Raw genomic sequence first — 27,605 nt, 5'->3', positions numbered from 1 at the left:
GTCGTGAGTGAGTTCACTTTTTTTTTTTGTGAAAATGTGAACTATACCCTCGGTTTCCAGTTCAGTATTAGGATTTAGGATATGGTAGGGTTAATTGTTAAAATAACGCTAAAGGATGCTGTATATCAGTGGACCTCAACCCTGGCCTACAGGGCCCACTAACAGGCCAGATTTGCAAGATAACTGAAATACATCCCAGGTGATATAATTTGCTGCTCAGTGATTGCAGTACTCTAGTCTGCATCTCCCCAAGGTAATACTTAAAATCTGGCCTGTTAGTGGGCCCTGAGGACCGGAGTTGAGGACCACTGCTGTATATGACTCGATAGCAGTTCGCTAATAGAGTGCATGGAGGAATTGCTGTTGCCCTAATACAGTGAAGTGACCAAACAGTGAGTGCATTTTATAGGATGCAGGCGCTGTTCAACCAATAATTTTTAATTTGACTTTATGGGTGATGCTTGCACGGCTACCCACTGCTCCAATTTTGGCTGAACTTCGAGCTATGGGGCTTTTAGGGTTAAAGTAGCATTAAACCTAAAAACAAAAATGTATTTATTATATATATATATTGTATCTTACTAGTCATTTAGCTTAGTGACTGCATTGTTTTTTTTTTCCTAATTTTACCTGGTGATCTAGCCAGTTACGCGCTTTTGTGCCTTATGGTGGTTACATTGATGGAGTAGCAATGGAGCCACCCTTGGACAGCAGCATTGTCAATCTGTATAGAAGGTAGTGTTAAAAGCACTCGCAGGTTTAGATTGACTTGACCAACAAATTAAAGCCATACTCCAGCTGACCCTTATTAAGCAATTAAAGCAACGTGTTTTTTCCTTTTTGCATAAAGTATTTAAAAAATAAAAGCTTGACCATTATAAAGATCCCGCTCAGTGCTAAATGTGTCTGAACACTCTGCCACTTTTGCTGGACTACTTGGCCTGATAAAGTAACTTGAAATATAACAGACTTATTAATATAAACATCAGGTGAACATAAAAGCAAAAAAACAAAATGAATGCATCCACCACATCTACGATTTGTTAAGCTGTAATCCTGATTTAAGGATAGGTTATAGGTAAAGAAGATGTCTACAGCCATTTCAATTGCTTTTCATTTATCCAGGTCATTGTATAGCTAGTAGAAGTTAGTCAAATTCAACTGGACTTGTTTTATAATGTTGAGAACAATTTTGCATCTTGCGAAGTGGCTTGCTCAGTTCAGATGCATATTGGCAATGTACCCCACTATTTTTAGTTGCACAGGTAACTCAGTCACATTACTAAAGAACAAAAATCAGGGAATTCATTTCTGGATGCACAGTGCATGTAACCAGAACCTTAGTGGTGATAAAAGGCTGGTTACAAGCATAGTGCGCCCACAGTTGTATTCCTTGCTTTTGTACATTTTTGCTTTTTAACAGTCAAGGAGTTTCCTGGGTGTGGTCAGTGACTGAGCTCAGGAAACTTTTATATAGTGTCAGTGTTTTTTATTTTATTATTTTTTTTTTTAACTTCGTCACCTCAATCTAATCCCCATAGACATTTTCAAGAAATTGTCAATGGTTGTTTGTCCAAGAACAGGATAGGGTGTGTAAAACCTTGTATCTTCCATCTATGACAACCAGATATTGGGAGACTAGACTGAACAATTCAAACTGAGAGTCTTGTTTGTCCTATCCTGCGCCAAATCACCTTCTTCCTGCTAGAAAAGAGGGATCTTACAATGCTTATTCGGGTTCCAAGCATAATTATCCTGGCAATAGACAGGCACTGTTCTAACTGATGCATCCAATTATCTTTCTAAGGTGTCCACTCTGTACAGTGATGCCAGTATTTGAGCCATTAAAATAGGAGCCATCAGCTGTTACTAGGCAAAGGAAATGGACTGTATGCTTCGTGTCAAGGAAGAGGAGTGACTTAAAAGTTACTTACTTACACATACCAGTATAATCTTTTTGATTCCCACTGCCCAGTGGAGCACAAACTGGGGTTATTAGGAGTTCTTACTACAGGGCTGAGGTGGAAACAAAAACAGAGTCTAAAGACAAAAAAGATGGGCATCTTATAAGGTCGTCCACAAGGTTGAGCAATACCATGGGACCATTAAACAGAAGAGAGAAGCAAAACATGGAGTAATTTAGTCATTCCACATGTGGCTGAAGTGTTGAAAAAACTCTGATCGGTTTTTAATAAAGTTCTCATCTCAGTGCTTTTCAGGCCCAGCGACACACAGAGTTTTTACAGCAAAATAATCCAGTACCCAAAATCAAGAGAAAAAAAAAATGGTTTATACTATCCAGTGTAGTGAGGAATTAAAATGTTTGTACATTGGGGAGGCAAAGCAGCCTCTGAATAGAAATGCACGGCTCAACATTGGAGGGCAAACTTTGCAGTTGAGAATTTGTCAGTCTTCCTACACCTTAAAGTGGTTTTACAGCCTCAAGGTATTTTACCTTAATGCATTTTATGCATTAACCACTTGCCTACTGTGCACTTTCACCCCATTCCTACCCAGGCCAATTTTCAGCTTTCAGCAATCTCACACTTTGAATGACAATTGTGTGGTCAAGTAACACTGTACCCCAATGACATTTTTATAATTTCTCACACAAATAGAGCTTTCTTTTGGTGGTATTTAATCTGTGCTGGGTTTTTTTTTTAACTCGTTTTTTAGTTTCTGTTAGTAAATTTTGTAAATAAGTAGTTTTTCTCCTTCACTGATGTGCACTGATGAGGCAGCACTGATGTGCGCTGATGAAGCAGCACTGATGGGGACTGATGAAGTGGCACTGATTAGGTAGCACTGATGAGGGGGCACTAATAAGCCGCACTGATAGGTGGCACTGATATGTGGCACGGGTGGGCACTGATAGGTGGCACTGATGGGCACTGATAGGCGGCGCTAATGGGCAGCACTAATGGGCACTGATTGGGGTCACTGATGTGCACTGATTGGTGTCACTGGGCACTACTGGGGCTTTACTGTAATCAGGGCACTGATGATTAGTGCCCTGATTACCTATACACCTCTCCCCTGCAAGGAGATGCCGCTGATCAGCTCTCATAGCCACACACTCTGTCAGTGTGAGTCGAGGAGAGCTGATAAAGGACATGTCCCCATTTTACATGTGGCCAGCTGTGATTGGACACAGCTGATCACATGGGTAAAGAGCTACGTCATTGGCTCTTTACTGAAATCAGGGTCACGCCGTGTCCTAGAGCGGCCGTTCTGGGGCACTGTCATATGACTTGTCCGAGAAGGAGAGCTGCACCCTCCACCCCCCCCCCTTTACGTATCTGAACCCTATTGCAATTTAGCGCTGTGCATGAGTGCTGCAGCTCTCTTTGCTTTGTCCCTCCTCCCTCGGCAGATTGATAACAGTGGGAGCTATCAGCTCCCGCTCCTGTTAATCAACTCCAGTGATGAGGGAGTGGGGGCAAGTCTGTGTCCCGCTGTCTTTGACAATGGATGCAGCAGTGGGTCTCGGGAGCGAGCCTGCATGAGTGCCCCAATGGGAATCGGCTTCCCATTGGGGAAGAGAGGAGGAGCCAGGAGCGCTAGCATGGGATCGGAGAATAGGAGGAGGATCAGGGTCACTCTGTGCAATTCTACCGCACAGGGCAGGTAAGTATAGACATTATTATTATTATTTTATGTTTATTTTTTTAACATTTCTTTTCTTTACAAACACTTTAAATTGAAGCTCTGTCTAGATTAGTGTTTCACAACCTTTTTTTAGTCAAAGCACCCTTTCAAATTCTGCACAATATCAAGGCACCTCCTTCTAAAATGTAAAAAACTAAGCTATTCATTTTACGTATTGCAGCAGCATCCGCATATGTTGGACACCCAATATTAGAGGCGATTTATACTTTTAAAGCAGATATAACAGTTCTTTTGCACACTGCTACTAACTAGGATTTTAGCATTTCTTTTTCCTTATTTTCTATCATGCAGCTAATGTGACCCCAGTGCTGGCAGAGGGGGGGGGGGGGGTCAAACAAGGATGCTGTGCAGGTAGCCAATGTCCTCCTCATCAACCGGTGACGTCAGTGGTTGTTAGGACACTGTGGCTGGCCTGCCTAGTGCTTAAGGTTGTAATGTTGCACAATGAACCCTTGTGGCTTTCTGTATCAAAAAAGCAGATTTGATCCACCCTCTGGCTTGTGCACAAATTATAAAGCGGTTTTGGAAATTTTTAGGCCTTTTGCCAAAGCTCCCCTGAGGAGCCCAGATTGCACCTTGGTTGAAAAAGGCTGGTCTAGGTCACGAAGACTGAAATATTTGCATATTTTAAACAAGCTATACATTCCAATTTGTACCTGTTTTTGGTAATGAGAACAGCTATGCCAGCCTACCAACACTGAATATCCATATAATGACCTCTTTCTGACAGTCCCTGCATTAGGAGGGTACTGAACCTTCTGCTTCTACTCTTCCTCTTAGCCAAAGCAAGCACATTTCCAACCACAGGGATGCTCAATGGTATAAAGTGGTGAGCATCACTTTGTTTAGGTTTGGTCAAATAAAAGGAATAGCAATTACTAGGGTTGGTTCGGATAATATATTGAGGTACTTTGAGGCTGACAGTATCCCAATATTTACATTAGTACCTATATTTTTAGCCTGTGGAAGTGTGTGAAGATCAGTTGGATTTAGTATCCCACCAGTATAGTTCTCCAATTACGATCTACCCAAAGTTTATGAATTGCATCTATGCCTTACTCTCCCGCATAGACACTCAGTTTTTGGAATTTTGAGCAACATTATTCTCAGGTGTAAACTGTATTTTTAAATATAATGGGTATGTTGCTGTTGAGCGTTGTGAATGGGGCCTAAAGTCTGCATTCATTCAGTTTCTAGAATCCTACAAACATGATTTTACTGCTTGTTCAGAAAATGTAAATACTTTAGTGTGTATGATCTGGGCACAGATTCACTTTAAGGGTCCTTTCACACGGAGCGGACCGTATTTTCCTCCGCTCCGGCACTTTTTTTTTCCTTTTTCGGACACGGATGACACTTGTGTCATCCGGTCCGTATGTCCGTTTATCATCCCATCTGTTTGCGGATGATAAACGGAGATAATGCATGTCAATGGGATTGCGGATGTCAGCGGATGACACCGCTGACATCCGTTTTTGCATCCGTTCCGTTTTTTTAAACGGAAGAAAACTAGGGTTCTCTTTCGTTCAAGAAAACTGAACTGATCGGAAAGGACGCAAATCGGATGTCAGCGCGGATGGTCATCCGCTGACATCCGCAATCCCATTGATATGCATTATGTCAGTTTTTCATCCGCAAAAAAATGGGATGAAATACGGACATACGGAGCGCCCGTGTGAAAGGACCCTAAAACCTTCAAATACAAATTACAGCATTAACTTGTTGCCGTTTCTGAATAACATTTTACAACTTTTTAGTGTCATCATGTTGCTCTATTATTTTGTAAGTTACTAACTTTCAACAAGTGTGACCTCACTGGCAGCATGCTATAAAACAAACTTGGCAGGCAGGAAATTAGCTACTAGCAAACAAGTAAGCAGTTTTATTTTATAAAGTTCAAGTGACCAATATGCATTTCTTAGTTAATGTATTCTGTTGCCTTGAGAAAGACATCTCACTCTATTTTTCTTCATCAATCTCCCCAGGGCCTGAGTCATCTACACCAGCACAAGGTGATTCATCGAGACATTAAGGGGCAGAATGTGTTGCTGACAGAAAACGCAGAAGTAAAATTAGGTATGTTAGCCCATGGATTTGGAGAAAGAAAGACAATTCATTAAGTTGTTGGTAGGATAAGAACAAGAAAATACTCAAATACTGTATACTTTACTTTTACCATATATTGCAATAAACCAACACATTGACAGATAATTCATATGGATGTTGTTCTACCTGGGGGCCTTAATGTAATTTAGGACACAGCCGAGTATCATCTTTTTAGCAAATTAAAAGGGATCCAATGGAAACTTAAGAATATATACAATATGTATTTATTTTTAACTTTTCTTTAATATCCATACTTTTTTATTCAAGTTAAACTCAGGAATAAGCAATATTATATACAATATATGTATACTTTTGTATACAAGAGTTATGTGTATTAATACATCAGTCTTGGTGTGCATTGTGTAATTCTTCCAGATCTGTGCAATAATCCAGTGAGACACTTTTCCTTTGTGCATGAGCCTCCTGTAATACAGACAGGTCACTGCTGCTCTCTCTCCTTTTGCAGGGTGGCTGGTCTCCACCCCTTCCTGTAGTTTTCTGCAGGTAACCTGTAGTGGGTAGAATATGCTGGGCCCCGCCCACAGTTATGCTTTCTGCACAGGCTGATTACATTTGTATGGAGAGCGGTAGTCTGGAACATTATCCATGGAATGTATTACTGACAGCAGACAGTGATGCGTGACCCTACCCCTTGTAGCCCTGCCAAGCCCTGCCATAGTCGCTGTTGGCTATGCATAAATCCAGCCCTGACTATAAAAAAAGAAAACTAGTTGTCACAGCTATATTGTGTTTCTGTTTTCTTTCTGCTGCAAATCATTCAAAAATGCAAATTCAAATCTATTGAATGAAAATATCTGTATTTGTTGGTTAAGCTGGTGTTTCATTATTTTCAGCCAATCTGTTCTCTAGGAACCTATGAGATCATTGTGGCAGATGCTTAGTGACTAATAGAACCTCAGGCTAATGATACAGAGCAAAACTCGATGATGATTACAAAGTATGTTAACCCCAGGAAATTGTTTTTTTTTATTTCCATTTACTGACAAAATATTGTAAAAAAATCAATGTATTCTTTTTTGATTTGGGTAGCCATGCTTTGCACATTGCTTTTTGTAGATGTGTGTGTCATCCAAATAGTACATAGTGGTTAGGAGCTCTAATCAAGCAAATCTCTAAAAAAAAATGTCCCAAGCAGTATAAATTTTTTTTTGTGTTTTTATAGTCAGTACTCATTAAAGTAAGTGGTTCACAGAACTGGGAAATTCTAATGGATGATATTGTATGAGAATTCAGGAAAGGTTAAAATCAATAAATACCAAATATCAAAATGACTAGTAAAGCTGGGTGTACACGTACTGAAATTTGACTGGTTCAGCAGCAGTCGGCCGAATTTCGGTAAATGCGTAGCCCTGCCTGTTCAGCAAAAGCCGGTCATTAAACTGGCTTGTGTTGAGGGTTTCTGCTGGAAAACCACCATTCAATCAGCTGTTGGAGCTGACAGCTGCAGCACTGATCATTGCATTCTTACAGTGGGTGGAGTGCAAATCCTTGCATCAACATTACTTGTGTGGATGCTGAGATCTGTGTCTGTGTTTTTTTTTTTTTTTCAACCCTCTGTGTATAATGTGCTTATGTAGCTATAGGCAACTGAAATTGTGTAAATCTCAACTTGTCCTGTAAAAGATGAGCTTCACTCCGCCTACTAGCATGTCACAAGCCTTTCCACTGGTCATTGAGACTGTGAGAAACATTATTGGACCAATGGGAAGACTTAGAAAGACAGGACATGGTTAACGTCAACTTTTAGCTTAAAATTATTTATATATAAATAAGGGCATTTAAACCTTTGCATCATTTTTTTTTTTTTTTTTTTTATTGTAGGTAACCTGTGATTATGCTTGTTTTTTTACAATATACTCTGTTTAAATTGCCCAGCTTTGTGACAAGTTTACTTGGATTGTGTAACTAAATTTTAAAGTACCAATGTATGACTGAGAGAAGCTGAAAAAAAAGCTGGCACATAAAAAAACAAAAAAAAAAAACAACAAATGCATAGAAATGTCTACAAGGTACTAATTTTTTTTATTTTTTTTATATTTTACTTTAGTGGATTTTGGTGTGAGCGCTCAGTTAGACAGGACTGTGGGCCGGAGAAATACTTTTATTGGTACACCATATTGGATGGCTCCTGAAGTCATTGCCTGTGATGAAAATCCAGATGCAACATACGACTTTAAGGTATTTTTCATACATGTGGTATTGATATGTAAAGGGAATCTTTAACTGCTGTTCTGTGCAGGATCAATTTTTGTTATGTATGTACAATATATGTGTGTATATATGTGTGTATATGTGTATATATATATATATATATATATAGTTCCAAGGGTATCCACGGCACTCTATACTTGAAGTAAATGCCCAGGTGCTCACCCACAAAGAAATTCATATAAATTCAAAACTGGTTTAAAGGCACTCATGGGTCTTGTTGAAGAAGCTCAGTTAATTTTTCTCAAGAAAATCTTGAGAAAGATGGACTGAGCTTCGTTGAAACATTGACAATAAAAACACTGCAGTTCTTGATCTTCCTCCTCTGTAAGACCTGTGAGTGCCTTTTAAACCAATTTTGTATATACTGTGTATATATATATATATATATATATATATATATGTGTTCATCCAAAACTGGATTACTATTACTTTAAGCATAGAGTGCTGTGGAATATATATTTTTATACTATATAGTTAAAATATATATACTGTAGGCACACATGCTTGTACATATATACATACAGTATATATATATATATATATGTATGTATATATATATATATATATATATATATCCATACCCAGTACAGAGGCTCTAACAGGTCTTGCAGCAGAGATAAATCAAAACAACCGTGTTTTATTTTCAGCATTTTGATGGAGCTCAGTCCATCTTTGTGTATATGGTAAGTGGCCTTCTTTACACTTGTGCGTTCTGACCCGGATCTCTTTGATAAGGTGCCTGACATATACAGAATCTCACAAAAGTGATTACACCCCTCACATTTTTGTAAATATTTTATTATATCTTTTCATGTGACAACACTGAAGAAATTACACTTTACTACAATATAAAGTAGTGAGTGTACAGCTTGTATAACAGTGTAAATTTGCTGTCCCCTCAAAATAACTCAACACACAGCCATTAATATCTAAACCGCTGGCAACAAAAGTGAGTACACCCCTAAATGAAAATGTCAAATTGGGCCCAATTAGCCATTTTCCCTCCCCAGTGTCATGTGACTCGTTAGTGTTACAAGGTCTCAGGTGTAAATGCGGAGCAGGTGTGTTAAATTTGGTGTTATCGCTCTCACTCTCTCATACTGGTCACCATGGCACCTCATGGCAAAGAACTCTGAGGATCTGAACAAAAAGAATTGTTGCTCTACATAAAGATGGCCTGTGCTATAAGAAGATTGCCAAGACCCTGAAACTGAGCTGCAGCATGTTGGCCAAGACCATACAGAGGTTTAACAGGACAGGTTCCACTCAGAACAGGTCTCGCCATGGTCGACCACAGAAGTTATGTGCATGTCCTCAGCGTCATATCCAGCGCTTGTCTTTAGGAAAAAGACATATGAGTGCTCCCAGCATTTCTGCAGAGGTTAAAGGGGTGGCGGGTCAGCCTGTCAGTGCTCAGACCATATGCCGCACACTGCATCAATGTGGTTTGCATGGCTGTTGTCCCAGGAGGAAGCCTCTTCTAAAGATGATGCACAAGAAAGCCCACAAACAGTTTACTGAAGACAAGCAGACTAAGGACATTGATTACAGGAACCATGTTCTGTGGTCTGATGAGACCAAGATAAACTTATTTGGTTCAGATGGTGTTAAGCGTGTATGGCGGCAACTAGGTGAGGAGTACAAAGGCAAGTGTGTCTTGCTCACAGTCAAGCATGGTGAGAGAACCATGAATGCCACCATGTACTCTGACATACTGAAGCAGAGCATGATACCCTCTCTTCTTAGACTGGGCCGCGGGGCAGTTTTCCAACATGATACTGATGCCAAACACACCTCCAAGACGACCACTGCCTTGCTAAAGAAGCAGAGGGTAAAGGTGATGGACTGGCCAAGCATGACTCCAAACAACCTAAACCCTATTGAACATCTGTGGGGATTGAGGAGCACAAGGTCTCTAACATCCACCAGTTCTGTGATGTCATCATGGAGAAGTGGAAGAGGACTCCAGTTGCAACCTGTGAAGCTCTGGTGAACTCCATGCCCAAGAGGGTTAAAGCAGTGCTGGAAAATAATGGTGACCACACAAAATATTGGCACTTTGGGCCCAATTTGGACATTTCCACTTAGGGGTTTACTCGCTTTTGGTGCTAGCGGTTTAGACATTATTGGCTGTGTGTTATTTTGAGGACACCATTATACAAGCTGTACACTCACTACTTTACATTGTAGCAAAGTGTAATTTCTTCAGTGTTGTCACATGAAAATAAAATATAATATAAAAAAAAAAATGTGAAGGGTGTTTTTGAGATACCATATGTGGTAAGTTTTGCCATAAGTTGCCATTTGTGAGCTATACATAATTGATTCTTCTGTGTGGTGTTCTGGGTGACCACACTGTGTCCAGGCCCTTTTTCCTTAATTTGAAGCCTTACCAGGATTACCAAAGCCTTACCACTCCTTTGGCTATAATATATATAATCAAAAACACTCTTACACTTGTTTCCTTTTGGCACATGTGCTCATTCTTGCGTATTGTTTTTTTGTGGCCATTTTTTTATTTGTTGCTATATTTTCCTAGCACATCACTTGTTGTTTTATTATTATGGTATGTTACCAATTAATGGGTAGCCCATTCCTCCTTTGTGTTTTCCATGTGCAATGGTGGCCATCTTCTGAATGCTTATAATATACTTTGTTTCCACTTTTTCTGCTTTGGGCTTTTCTATGCAGGAGTCCTTTCTGTATATATTTATGTAGGCTGGGATGTTGTATATTTAGCTTTTTGATGGGCTATTATGATTTGTTCCTTTTGCGATCTTTTCCTGATCTCTACCCTGTATGTGTCTTTTTTATCCCTGCACTGTGTAATACATTTTGTTATATTGTATAATAAGAGGGGAAACCCTTTCTAATGAGTGTTTTCAGTAAACTGTAAAGGTATAACCAGACTGGTAGACACAAAAGAGACAAAATCTCTCCACTACAACAGTGCAAAGCCTGTCAGAGCCTTCTTAAAACAGCGTGTCTGCATATCTAACTTTCAACACAAATCTGTCAAAAATGGTTCATTACTTATTACTCCCACTGTCCAGAAAAAAAGAAACGCCTTGTTTTGGCATTGGAAGTGTGGCATAAGTATTTTCAGCTTTAATAAAGCTCTACTGTTCTTCCTAATGAATTGTGAAAACTTAAAATAGACTTAGAATCAGTGTAGGTCATCTAAGTGCCCGTTCATACCTGGGCAATTGGGAATCATGGCAAAACGCGTATGTAAAATTGCGCCTGGTTCAGGACCAAACTTTGCAACAAATGCGCTTAGGGCAGGCCATTTAAAGGAATGGACTACCCTATGCACAACATATGAAATTGCATGACAATCGCCTGCACAATGTCGTGAGTGGGAAAGTGAGTTCCCACTACACGCAGCGTGAATGGGACTTAAATAATTAGCTAGGCATTAGGCTGGTTATGTGGTTTCTAGTTCAACCCAAAACTATGGTAGCAGTAGATTTGAACACTGATGTCTATCTGAAAGTGGCCCTGTTGGCATGAACATTAAAATAGAAAAAAAAGAAAGGGCAAAGCATTGTGCCTAACACAAAACATGTTGGAATAGAACTTGTTCTTGTTGGCTCTTTTATTAAGGAAGAATAATATTTTGCAGCTAAGGCTTAATGTACACGGGACGTTTTAAAAAGTCCTTTTAACGCTGGAATTTAACAGCTATGTAAAGGACGTTTAAAACGTCCATTGTGTCGCGTTTGCATGCCGCGCTTAGCGGTGTTTAGCGGGCATTTGCGCTCAGATTCGTTTTTAGAGGTCAAAAAATCATTCCCCTTTAAACCGTAAAAACACAAGCGCTAAATGCGGGTGACTGCGTTCGGTCGCGTTTTGTCGCGTTCGGTCGCGTTTTGCGTTTGAAGCACCAGTAAACACATGTTCTGAATATCCTGAATGCAAATAATTGCTTTCCAAAAAACGACACTGAACTCAACTGCCTCTAAATGACTGTAAACGACTCAGTGTACATGGACAGATAAGATAACATAGAGGAGGGTTCAGGGGCTTCTGAAAAAAACGCGCAACTGCTCCTAAACGTCCATTTACAAGTAGCAGTGTACATGAGGCCTAAATGTGCTGCAACCCTGTTGTTGGTACAATTGATTTTTTCCGGTGAAGAGACCAGCTGAGCCAGTACATGAGATGCGTTAGTGAAGCCTGATCACACCTAGAGCTGCATGTAAAATATTTAGCATTTGTGCTTATCTGGATTTACAAAGCTGTTGTCCTAAGCAAATATTCTGAATGATGCCCTAGGCACAAGAGCTTCCAGTGTCAGCTGTATACTAGCTGTATCTTAGACAGCTCTGAGAATGGCATATCCCAGGTAAATGAGTTTATGGTATTTTGGAGAGTGCAATTACTGCTCCAGGCGCCGGAAAAGTAAAACACAGGAGAGTTGAACAGATGCTGATCCAGGCTTTTACCATTTCAGAATATACAACGATAAAATTTAGACAATGACCACACTAAGTGCTGCTGCACGAAATGCGTTAGTGTATCCTGTGATTTCTAGCTTTGCACCTGTGGTTTCATTAATAAATGAGAGCACAGTCATCATTTACATTTTATATTTTCCGGTATTTAGCTGAAGTGTATCCTGAGCTGTGAACTTGTTTATTACAGTTGTGATCCCGCCAACAGAGTATTTATGTAGAGATGTTTATGGTAACCATAGAAAACATAGACAGAATCAAGTCCAAATGACCAACAATGCTAGTTTATAGGGAGACTATATTGCTTTTTGTGCATGAAGTAAAATTTGCATCTGCATATCTTAACTGCTTGATGTTGCAGCCACAACTCTTCAAAGTCTGGTCTTCATTCCACTTTTTTTTCTTATTTTAAAACTCAACAAGTCACAGCTTCTATCTTTTTATTCTTGTGCTTAAAACAACTGTCTGAGAAAATAATGTAAGAACAGAAGAAGGAGGGGGAGTGTGCTATCTGGCATGATAAAAAATGCTTAAGAAGTGGTCTTGAATTCTACAGCTATGAAGTTTAATCCTATTATAAGCTTAATTCCCTGTTGGACTACTTGAGATGGTCTTTTTTTTATATGAAGTCTTATTGTCTTTTCACCATTTATGCTAAAAACCATAAGACACAAATAATGACACACAATTTTGCAATGTGCATGTGTGTACTTTTGTTTTGCATTTACAACTCCTTAGCGTAATTATTGGGAAAACAATAGAAAACTCCAGATTATACCAACATGCCTAAAATTTTTACTTGACGATGCTAAATTCAGTTTTATTTGGAATAAAAAAAAAGAGTTAAAATTGGAAATCGGATTCCTTCTGTTCCATTGCTCTTGAATTGCTAAGTGTGCATGATTCTACCACAAGTACATACTTTGGTAATATTATAATCCTTGCCTGTGTCTGCTTATGCAGTGCTTGCTACTGTGCCTTGCTGCAGTGGCAGAACATGTGTGTTCTACTTTAACAATAGCTGTTGATGCTCCCTGTATGCCCTCGATTGCACTTTCTGCTGCTGCCAGCTTTCATAACAAGGAAGAGGCCAGAAGGCAACAACAGAGGTTTCTAGCTGTTCAATGCCAGTGGACGTTGATCAGTTGACAAAGCCAAGATTACCAGGCACCTCTTTCTGATAAGAAAAAAAAAAGGGTTCATGGCACACGTAGAGTTGAAGAGATCACACTATTTAGCATTTAAAAATATGCACTGGTATTAGACCTGGAGTAGAGAAACACAGCTATTGTCCTCTCTGACTGTAACAAAGGTGGCATAAGGCGGCACAGTTATTCACTGGTCTCTACTCACCATGACAGCAGATGGCATTAACTTCCAGTAGAGGGGTAGAAAGGGGGGAGGGGGTTGGAGTAAGCAGGCTGATCCTTGGAGAAGAGGAGGATTGGGTTGTCAAACACAGAATTTTTAAGAAAACAGTTATGAATGGTCCTGCCCCAGGGAAAGAGAGAGACATCTTTATGTGGTTCGAAACATTTACTAAGTGTCTTCTCCATTCATAACCTTTATGCAGAAAAAGCTACTGGCACAAACAATGGGAACTTATAAACTTTACAGGAAAGGCAGAATAAGAGTTAGCAAATGAAAGCTAGGCTTTACTGAAAAATGTTTTGACTCACAAGTTGAATTTGTCTACATGTAGACATACTGATTTGCGGCTCATGTATTCATATTAATATGGTTTTGTCCCTTTTTGAATAACTGCAGCTTTCAGGACAGACTTGCTGTAAAGCTTGATGAGTGTTGCTGTCCTACACAGCTGTCCCATTTCAAGGCTCAGTTCATACTGCTGAGAATAAAGAAATAAAAAAAAACTTAGATGGGATCACCAGCCGAGACAGCCGGCAACACACAATTCATCTTGTTCGTTGTCGCTGTTCATCAGGAGTGAAAACCACAGCCCATCACTATTGGAAAAGCATTTTCCATCAATTCAGAATGACGTTGTCCTTACTTGTTTATTATTTTTCATTCCAAATAACACTTCCATCCTGAAAACAGAAAATTGATGACAGTCTGTCTTATATGCAAGTGTGAATCATTCATAAATAGTTGTGGTTTTTTTTTTTTTCTGTTGCTATTATGTTATCTAATATTTCCCTGTTTGTCTGTATTTTTCAGAGTGATTTGTGGTCCTTAGGAATTACAGCCATAGAGATGGCAGAGGGAGCTCCTCGTAAGTTAAACATAACTGATGTTTTATGAACCAGATGTTAAACTAAACTAAACAAAAAGCAATCAGTGCAGTCAGTAAACTCCCTAAAGTGAGTAGCAAGCATACACCAATCGGTAATTCCACAACACCCTTGTACAATATCAAAACATAAAGTAGTACAACTGTACATAAGATATAACATATACGTGAATTTATATCCAATGTGACACTGAATATTCACATGTATTGAAATAAAACATGCATAAAAATGCATAATTCGGTATAGACCCACACACATTTTAGGGGAAACACTTAAATGTCCTTCGCACACCATGCAATAACTAAAAGTGAATGATGTATAAGTCCAAAACAAAAATTGTAGTAACGTACTAGAATCTTCTGTGATAATATAGGCAATGACCCTCCTCCATAAATAATAACATACTTCACCCAGTGTTTTTACTCCCCTCACCTCTGTGTTGGACCTCAAAGCTTCCTAAGAAAACAGCTTAATTCATATATGAGCACACAATTCAGATCTATCTTTCATAATCACTCCTCCAGCAGACATCTTCCAAAACTCACAATCATATGAATGGTATAAAATAGAAAGGAACACTCATAGTGCTCTCTGTATGCAATTCATTACAATAAAAAGGGTTAAAGACACACTCACATAAAAGATGTATTAAAATCGCATATACCTCAAGGATCATCCATTAATTACACAGGTTCTGTGGCTGATTAAGGTGGTAATTAAACTCACTTAGTGCCTTATGTGCATTATATTTGCCTATGAACCTGTGTAATTAACCACTTAAGCCCCGGAGGATTTGGCTGCTAAACGACCAGAGGGCATTTTGCGATTCGGCACTGCGTGACTTTAACGGACAATTGCGCGGTCGTGCGACGCTGTACCGAAACGAATTTGGCGTCCTTTTTTTCCCACAAACAGAGCTTTCTTTTGGTGGTATTTGATCACCTGTGCGATTTTTTGATCACGCGCTATAAACAAAAAAAGAGCGTAAATTTTGCAAAAATAGCAATATTTTTCCCTTTTTTTTATATGAAATTCCCCCAAAAAAAAATGTAAAAATCAAAATTTTTTAATATTTTCGGCCAATTTGTTTTATGCTACCTATGTTTGGTAAAAAAAATCGCAAAAAGCGTATTTTGATTGGTTTGCGCAAAAGTTATTGCGTTTACTAACAAAGGGAAAGATTTTTGTCATTTTTGTTGTTTTTTTTTTTTAACGCGTAATGGCGGCGATCTGCGATTTTTTTTTGCGGTACTGCGACATTGCGGCGGACAGATCGGACCCTTGACTGACATTTTTGACACTTTTGGGGTTACCAGTGACATTTCTACAGTAATCAGTGCTATACATATGCACTGTTACTGTAAAAATGCACTGGTAGTGAAGGGGTTAACTTTATTTGAGAGGGAGGGGCTGTGTGTGTCCCTAGGGGCGTGATTCTAACTGTGATTGGCTGTGGCTTCAACTGTATGCAGAGTGATCAATGGATCTACATAGTAGATCCATGTGATCAGCTCTCATACAGAGAGGAGAATGACAGGCAGCTTGTTTACACAAGCTGCCTGACTATCTCCCTCTCCCCCGCCGATCGCAGAGTGGCCGGCGGCGATCGGGTCCGCCGGTCACGCGCGCGGGGGGGTCCGTGACCACGCGGGAGCGGGAGCGCGCCTCCGGCGGCGCGCGCTCGCTCCCTAAACCCTCACAGGCGAGCGACGTAGACCTACGTCACTTTGCCTGTGAGGGGCTGACCGCCCACGTAGATAGTCGTGCGGCGGTCGGCAAGTGGTTAATATGTGTCCTGGTTTAAAGGGATGAGGTGGCAACCCTACCTCCACCCATTTGCCATTTCCCAGATATAAATGTTATAGCAGCATCAGCAGGTTCCTCTCCTATACGCGTTATGTCTCCAAAAGGCCTTCTTTAGTAGGTGGCCTATATTATCACAGAAAATTCTGGCACATTGTGCTATAGAAGATTTTTTGTTTTGGTCTTATTTATCATTTACGTTTGGTTATAGCATGGTGTGTGAGGACACTTCAGTGTTTCCCCTATAATTTGTGGGGGTCTATACTGATTTATGTACTTTTTTAATGCATGTTTTATTTTATTACATGTGACTATTCAGTGTCACATTGGATGTAAATGTATGTTTACGATATACTGTATCTCGGGTAGTGCTGTACTATTTTATGTTTTGAAGCTGTTAAAATAAGTCCCAGAGAAGCTTTGCTTGTTTGCAGTTGTATTTAATCATATAACTATTTGCTCTTAATCTAAACTGCCAGCCTTAAGCATGGCTGCCCAACAGTCACTCCCACAGTCACTCCCCCCACCCTTCCAATCAGAAGGTTAGTGGCCAATAACACCATCTTATTGGGTTAGGTGCAAATAGGGGATACCCTAGCAGTTAGCAATGGTACTTTCCAGTAACAAAGTGAAACAAATTCATGCAGTTTTATGATCCTTTGATTCTCATAAATATGTGCACCTTACGGGAACACTTGGAATGTACAGCGGGTATAGAAAAGAATCACCCTTTCCCCCCCCTTTAACCACTTGCCGACTGCCGTCAGTAGATTTACTGCGGCAGTCAGCCCCTCACAGGCAAAGTGACGTAAATTAATGTCACTAGCCTGTGAGGCTCTCGGGAGCGAGCGCGCGCCCCCGCTCCCGCGCGGTCACGGACCCCCCCCCCGCGCATGTGACCGGCGGACCCGATGTCCGCCGGTCACTCGGCGATCGGCGGGGGAGAGGGAGAAAGGCAGGCAGCTTGTGTAAACAATCTGCCTGTCAGTTCTCCCTGTGTAGAAACACTGATCATACGGTTCTATTATGTAGAACCGTTGATCAGTGTAACTACAGCTCAACAGACAGCCAATCACAGTTAGAATCACGCCCCTAGGGACACACACCACCCCTCCCTCTCAAATAAAGTTAACCCCTTCACTGCCAGTGTATTTTTACAGTAACAGTGCATATGTATAGCACTGATTACTGTAGAAATGTCACTGGTAACCAAAAAGTGTCAAAAATGTCAGTCAAGGGTCCGATCTGTCTGCCCCAATGTCGCAGTACCGCAAAAAAATCGCAAATCGCCGCCATTACGCGTTAAAAAAAAAAGCAACAAAAATCTTTCCCTTTGTTTGTAAACGCAATAACTTTTGCGCAAACCAATCAAAATACGCTTTTTGCGATTTTTTTTTTTACCAAACATATGTAGCAGAAAACAAATTGGCCGAAAATGTTAAAAAATTTTGATTTTTACTTTTTTTTGGGGGGGGAATTTCATATAAAAAAATGTGAAAAATATTGTTATTTTTGCAAAATTGTCGCTCTTTTTTTGTTTATAGCGCGTGATCAAAAAATTGCACAGGTGATCAAATACCACCAAAAGAAAGCTCTGTTTGTGGGAAACAAAGGACGTCAAATTCGTTTAGGTACAGTGTCGCACGACCGCGCAATTGTCCATTAAATTCACGCAGTCCCGAATCGCAAAATACCCCCTGGTCTTTTAGCAGCCAAATCCTCCGGGGCTTAAGTGGTTAAAATAATCACATGTTGCTTTACAGCCTAAGATGAAGACCGACGCTGTTTTTTAACTTCTAACATCCAAGTGAAATATATAACACCAACATGCCAGAGAAAAATAAATAAATAAAAACAGAATCACTGTGTTGGAAAGAGGATCACCCTCTTGTGTCAGTATTTTGTTGAACCACCTTTTGCTATAATTGCAGCCTTTAGTTTGTTGGGATATGTCTCTACTAACTTTGCACATCTAGACTTTGCAATATTTGCCCACTCTTCTTTGCAGAACTGCTCATGTTCAGTTATATTTGATTGTGAAAGTTTGTGGACTGCAGTCCTTAAGTCATTCCACAGATTTTCAATGGGGTTAAGTCTGGGCTCTAAAAATGCCATGCAAGGACATTAACCTTGTTCTCCTTCAACCACTGTGTGCTTTGGGTCATTGTCATGTTGGTAGGTAAGCCTTCTTCCCATTGGCAACTTTCTGGCAGATGAAAGCAGATTTTGCTCAAGAATTTGACTGTATTTTGCCTCATCCATTTTTCCTTCTATCCTGACAAGTCCTTGCTGCAGAGAAACACCCCTATACCGGGATATTACCACCTCCATGCTTTACCTTTGTTATTTTGTTACTTTTTATTTTGTTACTTTTGAATTGTGTTATTTGGATGGTGAGCTGTATTGGTATCCGCCAGACATATTGTTTGGTGTTGAGGCCAAATAATTACATTTTAATATCATCTGACCATAACAACTTTTTCCATGTATCCTCAGAACCTTCAAGGTGCGTTTTGGCAAAGCTCAGTCTTGACTGCATGTGACCTTTCTTGAAGAGTGGCTATTTTCTTGCAACCCTCTCATACAAGCCACATTTGTGGAGAATTTGTGATATTGTTGTCACATGCACACAATGACCACTCTTTGTCATAAATTTCTGCAACTACTTCAGAGTTTCTGTAGGCCTCTTGTTAGCCTCTCTGACCAGTTTCCTCCTGGCTCTTTCATCCAGTTTGGAGTGACATCCTGGTCCAGGGAAGGTCTGCGTTGTACCCTATACCTTCCACATGTTAATAATAGACCTCACTGTGCTTCTAGGCATGATAAAGCCTTTTTTTTTGTATCTATCTTCTGACTTTATCCTGGAGATCTTTTGACAGTGCCTTGCCACCCATAGTTGACTGTTTGCTTCAGTTGCACTACCAGGGACTGAAATGCTCCAGAAAAGCTCTTTTCAGGCTGGGCTAAAAAATGACCACAGCTGATCACAGTTAAAAGTCAAATGGCTTTGAGTGCCATTGAGAAGGTGATTAGCTTTTTAGGAGGGGGTGATCCTTTTATTCGAAGTTGGAGATTCTGTTTAGGATTTTCTTTTTTTCGAACATGTTGGTGCTATATCTTTCACCTAGATGTTATAAGTAAATCCAGCTAGATAAAACAAAAACGACTGTGTCGGTCTTGATTTTAGGCTGCAAAGCAACAAAAATGTAAATATTTTAAAGGGGTGATTCTTTTCTATACCTACTGTATCTCAGACAGTTCTAGTAAATATACAGTATGGCTTAATGCTTTTGGTACTTATCACAATGATACTACAGCCCTTGTTCAATATGATAATGGCAGCTCTTTGTAAATTTGTTTACAGTAGTAGATGTGAACCTACATTTAAGTCTTAGAATGAGCATTTTATGTTTGGCCTACACAAGCCATGTAACACTCATGTATTTAAAAAAATAATATAGCATTTACTATGTAGATTGGATGAACATTAGCTCTATATTAGGTGTAATAGTAAAAAATCAAGTTATTTTTTGTTGCTAAATTCCATTTAATTATATACCAGAAATCAAATTTCAGGAACTATTATCCCAGGTAGAGATATGTCATCCTCAGGAACAGGTTTCTGTATAATAGGAGCAGACTAGTATCTGCCACAGTAGATTAGTGTAAAGGCTTCCTAAGCCCTATAGTGTTAATAACAGATATATTATTTTCTGTCACTATGAGCCAATGGCCTTAATTCTTACTTCACACATATATAAAGCTGAAAATATTTTATGTTGCTTGCAGTTTCTGACATTTTTTTTTTTTTTAACCTTTAGCACTGTGCGATATGCATCCCATGAGAGCCTTGTTCTTAATCCCTCGGAATCCAGCTCCTAGATTAAAATCGAAGAAATGGTGAGTCATTGCTAAGGCTGATTTCCCCATGTATTTGTGAAATGAAAGCTCCGTATTGGCACTGGCCTGTATCTACAATAGGAAGACATATGGGATCTGTGGTGTGAGAAGGCTCGATAAACCTTAAACTCCCTTTATAAAATCAATTTGATCCTGTTTTACTCTTCCACTCGCAGTGCATACTTGTTCCAGACCTGTTGAAACTTGACTTGGCAGCCCTTCTGCTTGTAGCATAGCATAATTTTTCAGTGGTAACAACTTGTCATTCTAGAAAGGCATCGTTTATCTTGAAGGATTAGGAATGCACCAACTTGAATAGCATTCAGGCTGGGGCTGGGCTTCTAGTACTGCTTAAACAAATTATTTCGAAAACCAGGGCAATATGCATCCTAATGTACACCAAGCAGTTACATTTTTCTCCAGCTGGTATGCAGTATTCAAAGGTAAATGCAAATCTGCGGTGCCAAAAAGCTACACATACCTGAAATGGTTTCATTGCAGACAGTAACAAGATGTTACAGTTTGAATTGCTGGTGACTTTAAAAGTCAATATTTGTAGTAACACAGCTCGTTCTTCTTTCTTTATCTGTGGTCTATGCATACAATTTTTAATGATTCTTAAAAGTGAATTTTTATCTTATAAGAAATCCAAATTGGCTTTAACTGGCCATTCATGAAAGGATCTCATTGTTCCCAATCAGACTCTCAGTTCTCTACTTACCATATTTATCTGCTGCTCTTTCCATGGCACGTGATCTTGCAATAACAGACTGTGTGCTAGAAATAAGGAGCACTTTATTTGTGGGGAGCACCTTATTTCTGGTCAGCACTGCTTGGCCGCAGTTCTTTTACTAACTGCCAAACTTGTCAAACTGCTGGATCCCTAGTAAGGGCGACACTGATATCCCAGGGTTTACTCATTTTCACTCCATGTACAGGAAGATTATTGCACAGCTGTACTGAAAAAATTCCTATTGTGGAACCATCTTGTTTGGCCTCCGCAAAGTGTATTTATACTTTTGCAGCCAAACTAAGTTAACACCTATTTTATATTTGTTAATTGTCCCCATTCATATAGCATACCTTCAAAATATTAAAAATGCACAACTTACCTTTTTTAGGGTCCATTCACACCAGACGCATTTATGACTGCACTACAACTGCATAGACAGTCCAAAATCGATGTTATCCCATGGGCATAATTCACACTAGTGCAGTGAAAAAGTACAGCAATCTGCATTGCACTGCGAATGCATAGAGATGAGCGCAAATGCATGTAGATGCACAGAATTGTACCGCGATGCAGTGCAATGCACATAAAAGCCCACAGAAGACAGCTTAGGAACAATGCACTGTAAATGCAAGTAAAAACTCATGTCACATCACTGCACAAGCATAAATGCACAGAAAAAGTGCAATTTCTGGTGTGAATAGGCCCTTAGATGCTCTGTTCCGGACCTTCCAGCAAGGAAAAATCCTAGGTAGTGTTCTTTATGAGGGGGCTGGGCAGCTGTAATTGCCATAATTAGCCATGTCTATACTGTGCAGGCAGATGTCCATAACTAGATTTGAACTCTAGTGTCCAAACAAAGAGTTAAAGGTCCAAACAAAGGGTTAAAGGTGTAGAGGCTGGGATTTTTGCCATGGGGCTGAACAAAAAAATCAAGAACCGATTCCTTTATCCACCCAATGAGTGGAATGAAAGAGAATCCCTTCCCACTGATGCTCACTGCTGAACCAGCAAATTTGAATCCGTCTATGGCCAGCATTTTTCAAAAAACCTTGCAGTCAGCCATGACACCTCCTTCTGAGAAACATCTCGAAGGTAAAGAATATCAAAACAAACATTTAGGCATGCTGTGTGAATGAGAAAACATAACATACATATAGTGGAGTTTTGTCCGTTAAAGTGACTCTAAAGTTTTTTTGTTTTTTTAAATAACAAACAAGTCATACTTACCTGCTCTGTGCAATGGTTTTGCACAGAGCAACCCTAATCCTTTTCATCTTAGGTCCCCCTCTTGCGCTCATAGTTCCTTTCCCCGCCAAGTGTCCCCAAAGAAAGCAGTTTTGTACTGGGCTTCCTCTTGAGCTGCCTGTTGACTCCTGTGCTCCCCCCTCACTGGCTGTGATTGACAGCAGCTTCAATCAATGGCTCTCGATGCTGTCTCCCAGCCAATGAGGAGGGAGAGAGCCAAGAAAGCTGCTGCTCTCATGCACATCGCTGGATCGGGTACCCAATCAGATCCTATTTCTTAGCAGTATAGTGTTTTCAGACCAATTAAATCTGATCTTTAATTGCACACAATTGCTTATTGATTTATTTTATTAGTTGTAGTTTAGCAGTTGTGTAGTACTGTACTGACTATCTGAAGTCCCAGGCATTTGCCTGAAGCCTTGGTGTGCGTGACTTTTTTTCTGGGATTATGATAGTTCCTACTCATCCTCTGTCAGCCCTGCTCTGATAAAGTATTTATTTAGTAGGGCAGCCAATATGCTTTCTGTTCCTTACCCTCAATATAGCCTTGAACTGTCAGTGGTGCCAGTGCAAAGACATAATTGTTTTACTTGAGCTTTGTAAAATGTTGTTTGCATACACAAATGATGCCTGGTATCCTTACCTGTGTTTTGCCTTGTTGCCTTAGATTTACAATCAAACTTTAGCAGCACAGCATCCCAGAAAACATGCATGTGAATACTTAGTCTCCTATATGTATAATTACTAATAGCTAAGCTTTAGCAGAAGGTCTATCATGTGTCCTAATAAAAAGGCCATACTTATTTGGTGCTTTTTCTGCCAAATGGAAATTCTTCTTACATGGTATGTGTTCCCAGATATTATTTGTGCTATAAGGTAACTTTGGAGTCTATACACTATACATTCAATAAGAATTAGTCCATTTTGATTTTATTTCACAAAAGTGAAAAAGGAAAAAGTATACAGATGAGTAGGCCTGTAAAGTAGCAATCAAGGTACATAACTTCATAGGGCAAAGGTTAGCCAATATGTATTGTTACGAAACAAGGTACACCTAAAAAAAGTGAGGCAAGCTAATACAGAAAACATAGCCAAGAGAGGTTTGTGAGGAACTACACTGGCCTTCAAGGATTTGGCCAATAGAGTGTTAAGGTAGTTAAAGGCATTTTGTAAGTGCAGATTTAGAATGTCAAAAAATGTCTTATAAAAGAGGGTGGTATAACAATCCGAGCCTGGCCACTTGCCCGACTCCAAGTCCTTGATGGGCAAGCATATTTCTTCAGACGTAATGTCAGCTTTCAGGGATGCGTGGCCTTGGTTGAAGAATTTAGGAATTGGAACCGCAAAGGAATTCCTCTGCTTTATCAGCTCCATTTTGTTTTTTGACTTATCTGTATCTTTTTGTTTGTTTTGTGAACACGCTGAAGCATTCTAGCATCAGGTTTGGGGAACAGTTTTATAATCTTATTCGATTTCCTCTAGTTTCACTTCTGTGGAAGAATATTTGGAGGAATATTTACTGCTTACAAGAAGGCCTATGCCACTATCCATTATTTGCTGTAGATTGCCAAGACTTCATCAGCAAAGAAACAGCTGGTGTCCATCTCTATATTTACATCATTGTTGTGCTGTTTATACACATGCCATCTTGCCATTGTGCCACCTTGCTGTCTGTCAGGGTATCACATGGCACCAACAATACAGTATGGTGTGCCTGTACGCAAAAGTTCTTATTTTATATTTTCCTCCACATTTAACCATTCACTAACTCTCTACTACCATTCTGTGTGCTTGCTGTGTCACCATCACCAGTGAAATCCCCTTATGTTGTGGTATCAGCTCTACTAGACCCAATTCCATGTCACAATCTCACAACTGAATATTCTTTATTTGGGCCTGGTCTGTCATCAGAAAAGCCCAGAAGATCAAAAGCGGAAAGGTAGTATACTTCAGTAATGTGTCACGTACACATGTGCACTCCTCTAAAGAAGAAGTTCAAAATTAAAAAAGCAAACATTTATACTTACCTAGGTGGATGCAGCATTAGTCCAATGGTGCATCTGTCCCCAACCACCGCCACCACCAAAACCAAGAACTGCTCAATTAAAGACTGCTGATCACTCGGTTCTCGGACTACAGTGAACAGAGAGCCAGGGACTGTCTGTCACTAGCTCTCTGCTCGGCCACTCCAGTACTCACTGGAGCACTGGACTGTGGAGGGGGGGGGGGGGGGTTAGCGGCTGGCTCAGGCTCTCTACAGCTTGCTGAAAGGCTAAGTCAGCTGCCGTTCCAAGCATCTAGGTAGATCCCAACATTAAAATCTGGATCTCTGGAGCGACTGCATATGGGTCACAGGAGTGCAGAACTCCTTTGATCCCCAGGAGAAGTAGGGCCAGAAGAACTTATGGCCCCTACTTCTCCTTTAAAGTTTTGTCAACTCTTCCTGCTTGGCATGTTTAGCCCAGCGGGCTTGAACAAGGGAAAGAGGATGGGTTGAACCAGGGAAAGAGGGTGCATTCGACAAGATTTTGTATTTTAATTAGACCAACATTCTTTCATAATAGAAATCACCTCTTCTCTTCCTCTCTGTTTATATGATGAATTGATTTTCTACATGGGATACAATTTTTTTGGGTTTGCCCAACTTGCTATCCTCTATTTATTTTCAGCTGCTTTTCTTCCACGTATCTGCATTGTCATTGTGTCTGTGTTCCTTAGTCCTTTTCACTTTTAGACTGTCATCTGCAGTTCATGTTTTTTGTCTTATCTCATTCTCTGCTTGACTTGAGCGTGTAAGTTTGTGCTTTTTCATCACGGAGTAAAGATGCCAGCTCAGTGATCTGAACAGAAAGATCCCATTTCCGCTGGGAACAGCACCTGGTGCGCATGTGGCTCAGGAGGAGGACTCTAGCAGCACATGGCGTGATCCTGCAGAGATCACCAAATGACACACAGAATAGCACAAAAAAACACATTGCACAGAGGTTCTTTGTCATTTGTGCAGAGACAGTTTGCATCATTTTATTTCTTTTAGCTTTGATTAACTATACATTTCCAAACCATATGTGTTATTTGTATTTCTGCCTTGCTTTGTAAATTAGGGTCTGTCTACCCAAAATAATTTTTTTTAAAGATTATTGTTGAGAATCCTGCATGAGGAGAGATCACCAGACTCCCTAAAAAAATTCAAGAAGTTTAGCGATTCGGCTTGCCAGTTTGTTTCAGAAACTGAGATGTCAGCTTTGGGTGGACTTATATGTGTAATATGGTACCCTTGTGCCATTGCTAAAAAGTGCTTCTTCGTTATTCTTGTCCTGCTTATGTCAGAGTAACTAGAGGCAAAAGATCTTAAAAACAGACCCAACTCACACAGCGTTTTCAATTTTTATTTCGTTTTTTTTTTTTTTTTTTTTTAAATAAGTCTTTACTCATATTAAATGCTCCACATAAAAGAGGTACAATAAACACTTGCCAAGATTTTCTCTTTTACAAAATACAGCTAGGCTCTAGTGACCCCTGTGCATGAAAGGGTTTAATAATTATATTAAAATATGAAATATATATAGATACAGACACACACACTATATTACCAAAAGCATTGGGACTCTTGCCTTTACATGCACATGAACTTTAATGGCATCCAAGTCTTAGTCTGTAGGGGGGTTCAATATTGAGTTGGTCCCCCTTTGCACCTATAACATCTTCAACTTCTCTGGGAAAGCTGTGCACAAGGTTTAGGAGTGTGTCTATGGGAGTGTTTGACCATTCTTCCAGAAGTGCATTTGTGAGGTCAGGCACTGATGTTGGACGAGAAGACCTGGCTCACATTTTCCACTCTAATTCATCTCAAAGGTGTTCTATCGGGTTGAGGTCAGGACTCTTTGCAGGCCAGTCAAGTTCCTCCACCCCAAACTCACTCATCCATGACTTTATGGGCCTTGCTTTGTGCACTGGTCCAAATCATTTGGTGGAGGGGGGATTATGGTGTGGGATTGTTTTTCAGGAGTTTGGCTTGGCCCCTTAGTTACAGTGAATGAAGCTCTTAAGGCTTTAGCATACTAAGACATTTTTGGACAACATCATGCTCCCAACTTTGTGGGAACAGTTTGAGGATGGCCCCTTGCTGTTCCAACGTAACTGCGCACCAGACTGCCATTAACATTTATGTGTGCGTAAAGGCAGGTGTCCCAATACTTTTGGTAATCTAGTGTGTGTTTGTGTGTGTGTGTGTGTGTGTATAAAATATATATCTATATAAATATACACTGAACAAAATTATAAACGCAACACTTTTGTTTTTTCCCCCATTTTTTATGAGCTGAACTCAAAGATCTAAGACTTTTTCTATGTACACAAAAGGCCTATTTCTCTCAAATATTGTTCACAAATCTGTCTAAATCTGTGTTAGTGAGCACTTCTCCTTTGCCAAGATAACCCATCCCCCTTACAGGTGTGGCATATCAAGATGCTAATTAGACAGCATGATTATTGCACAGGTGTGCCCTAGGCTGGCCACAATAAAAGGCCACTCTAAAATCGTGTATGGCATTGTGTGGGTGAGTGGTTTGCTGATGTCAACATTGTGGATCGAGTGGCCCATGGTGGCGGTGGGGTTATAGTATGGGCAGGCATATGTTATGGACAACGAACACAGGTGCATTTTATTGATGGCATTTTGAATGCACAGAGATACTGTGATGAGATCCTGAGGCCCATTGCTGTGCCATTTATCCACGACCATCACCTCCTGTTGCAGCATGATAATGCACGGCCCCATATTGCAAGGATCTGTACACAAATCGTGGAAGCTGAAAACATCCCAGTTTTTGCATGGCCAGCATACTCACTGGACATGTCACCCATTGAGCATGTTTGGGATGTTCTAGATCGGCGTATATGACAGCATGTTCTAGGTCCTGCAAATATACAGGAACTTCGCACAGCCATTGAAGAGGAGTGGACCAACATTCCACAGGCCACAATCAATAACCTGGTCAACTCTATGCGAAGGAGATGTGTTGCCCTGCGTGAGGCAAATGGTGGTCACACCAGATACTGACTGGTTTTAGGACCCCCCCCAATACAGTGGAACTGCACATTTTAGAGTGGCCTTTTATTGTAACCAGCCTTTTATTGTACACACTATAAGAAAATCGGGCTAACGATCGTCTGAGTTTCACAGCAAATCTGGACTGATGAACGAAA

The 27,605-nt window shown here is 40.1% G+C and overlaps 1 protein-coding gene across 11 annotated transcripts in view; it reads left to right on the top strand.

Annotated features, from left to right (window-relative positions):
- TNIK (TRAF2 and NCK interacting kinase) overlaps positions 1 to 27,605 on the top strand; it is a 478,118-nt gene that overhangs the window by 235,458 nt on the left and 215,055 nt on the right. For all 11 annotated transcript variants that reach the window (XM_082249643.1, XM_082249642.1, XM_082249649.1 and 8 more), the window contains exons 6-9: positions 5,655 to 5,745; positions 7,844 to 7,974; positions 14,646 to 14,700; positions 20,344 to 20,422. In XM_082249643.1, the coding sequence (XP_082105769.1) occupies positions 5,655 to 5,745; positions 7,844 to 7,974; positions 14,646 to 14,700; positions 20,344 to 20,422 (356 nt within the window). The remainder of the gene's footprint in view (positions 1 to 5,654; positions 5,746 to 7,843; positions 7,975 to 14,645; positions 14,701 to 20,343; positions 20,423 to 27,605) is intronic.

Source organism: Pelophylax lessonae, assembly GCF_965119305.1.
Source record: "Pelophylax lessonae genome assembly, chromosome: 3".
NCBI lineage: Eukaryota > Metazoa > Chordata > Amphibia > Anura > Ranidae > Pelophylax > Pelophylax lessonae.
The sequence above is the reverse complement of the archived record's forward strand: the minus strand, read 5'-3'. Positions and strand labels throughout refer to the sequence as shown.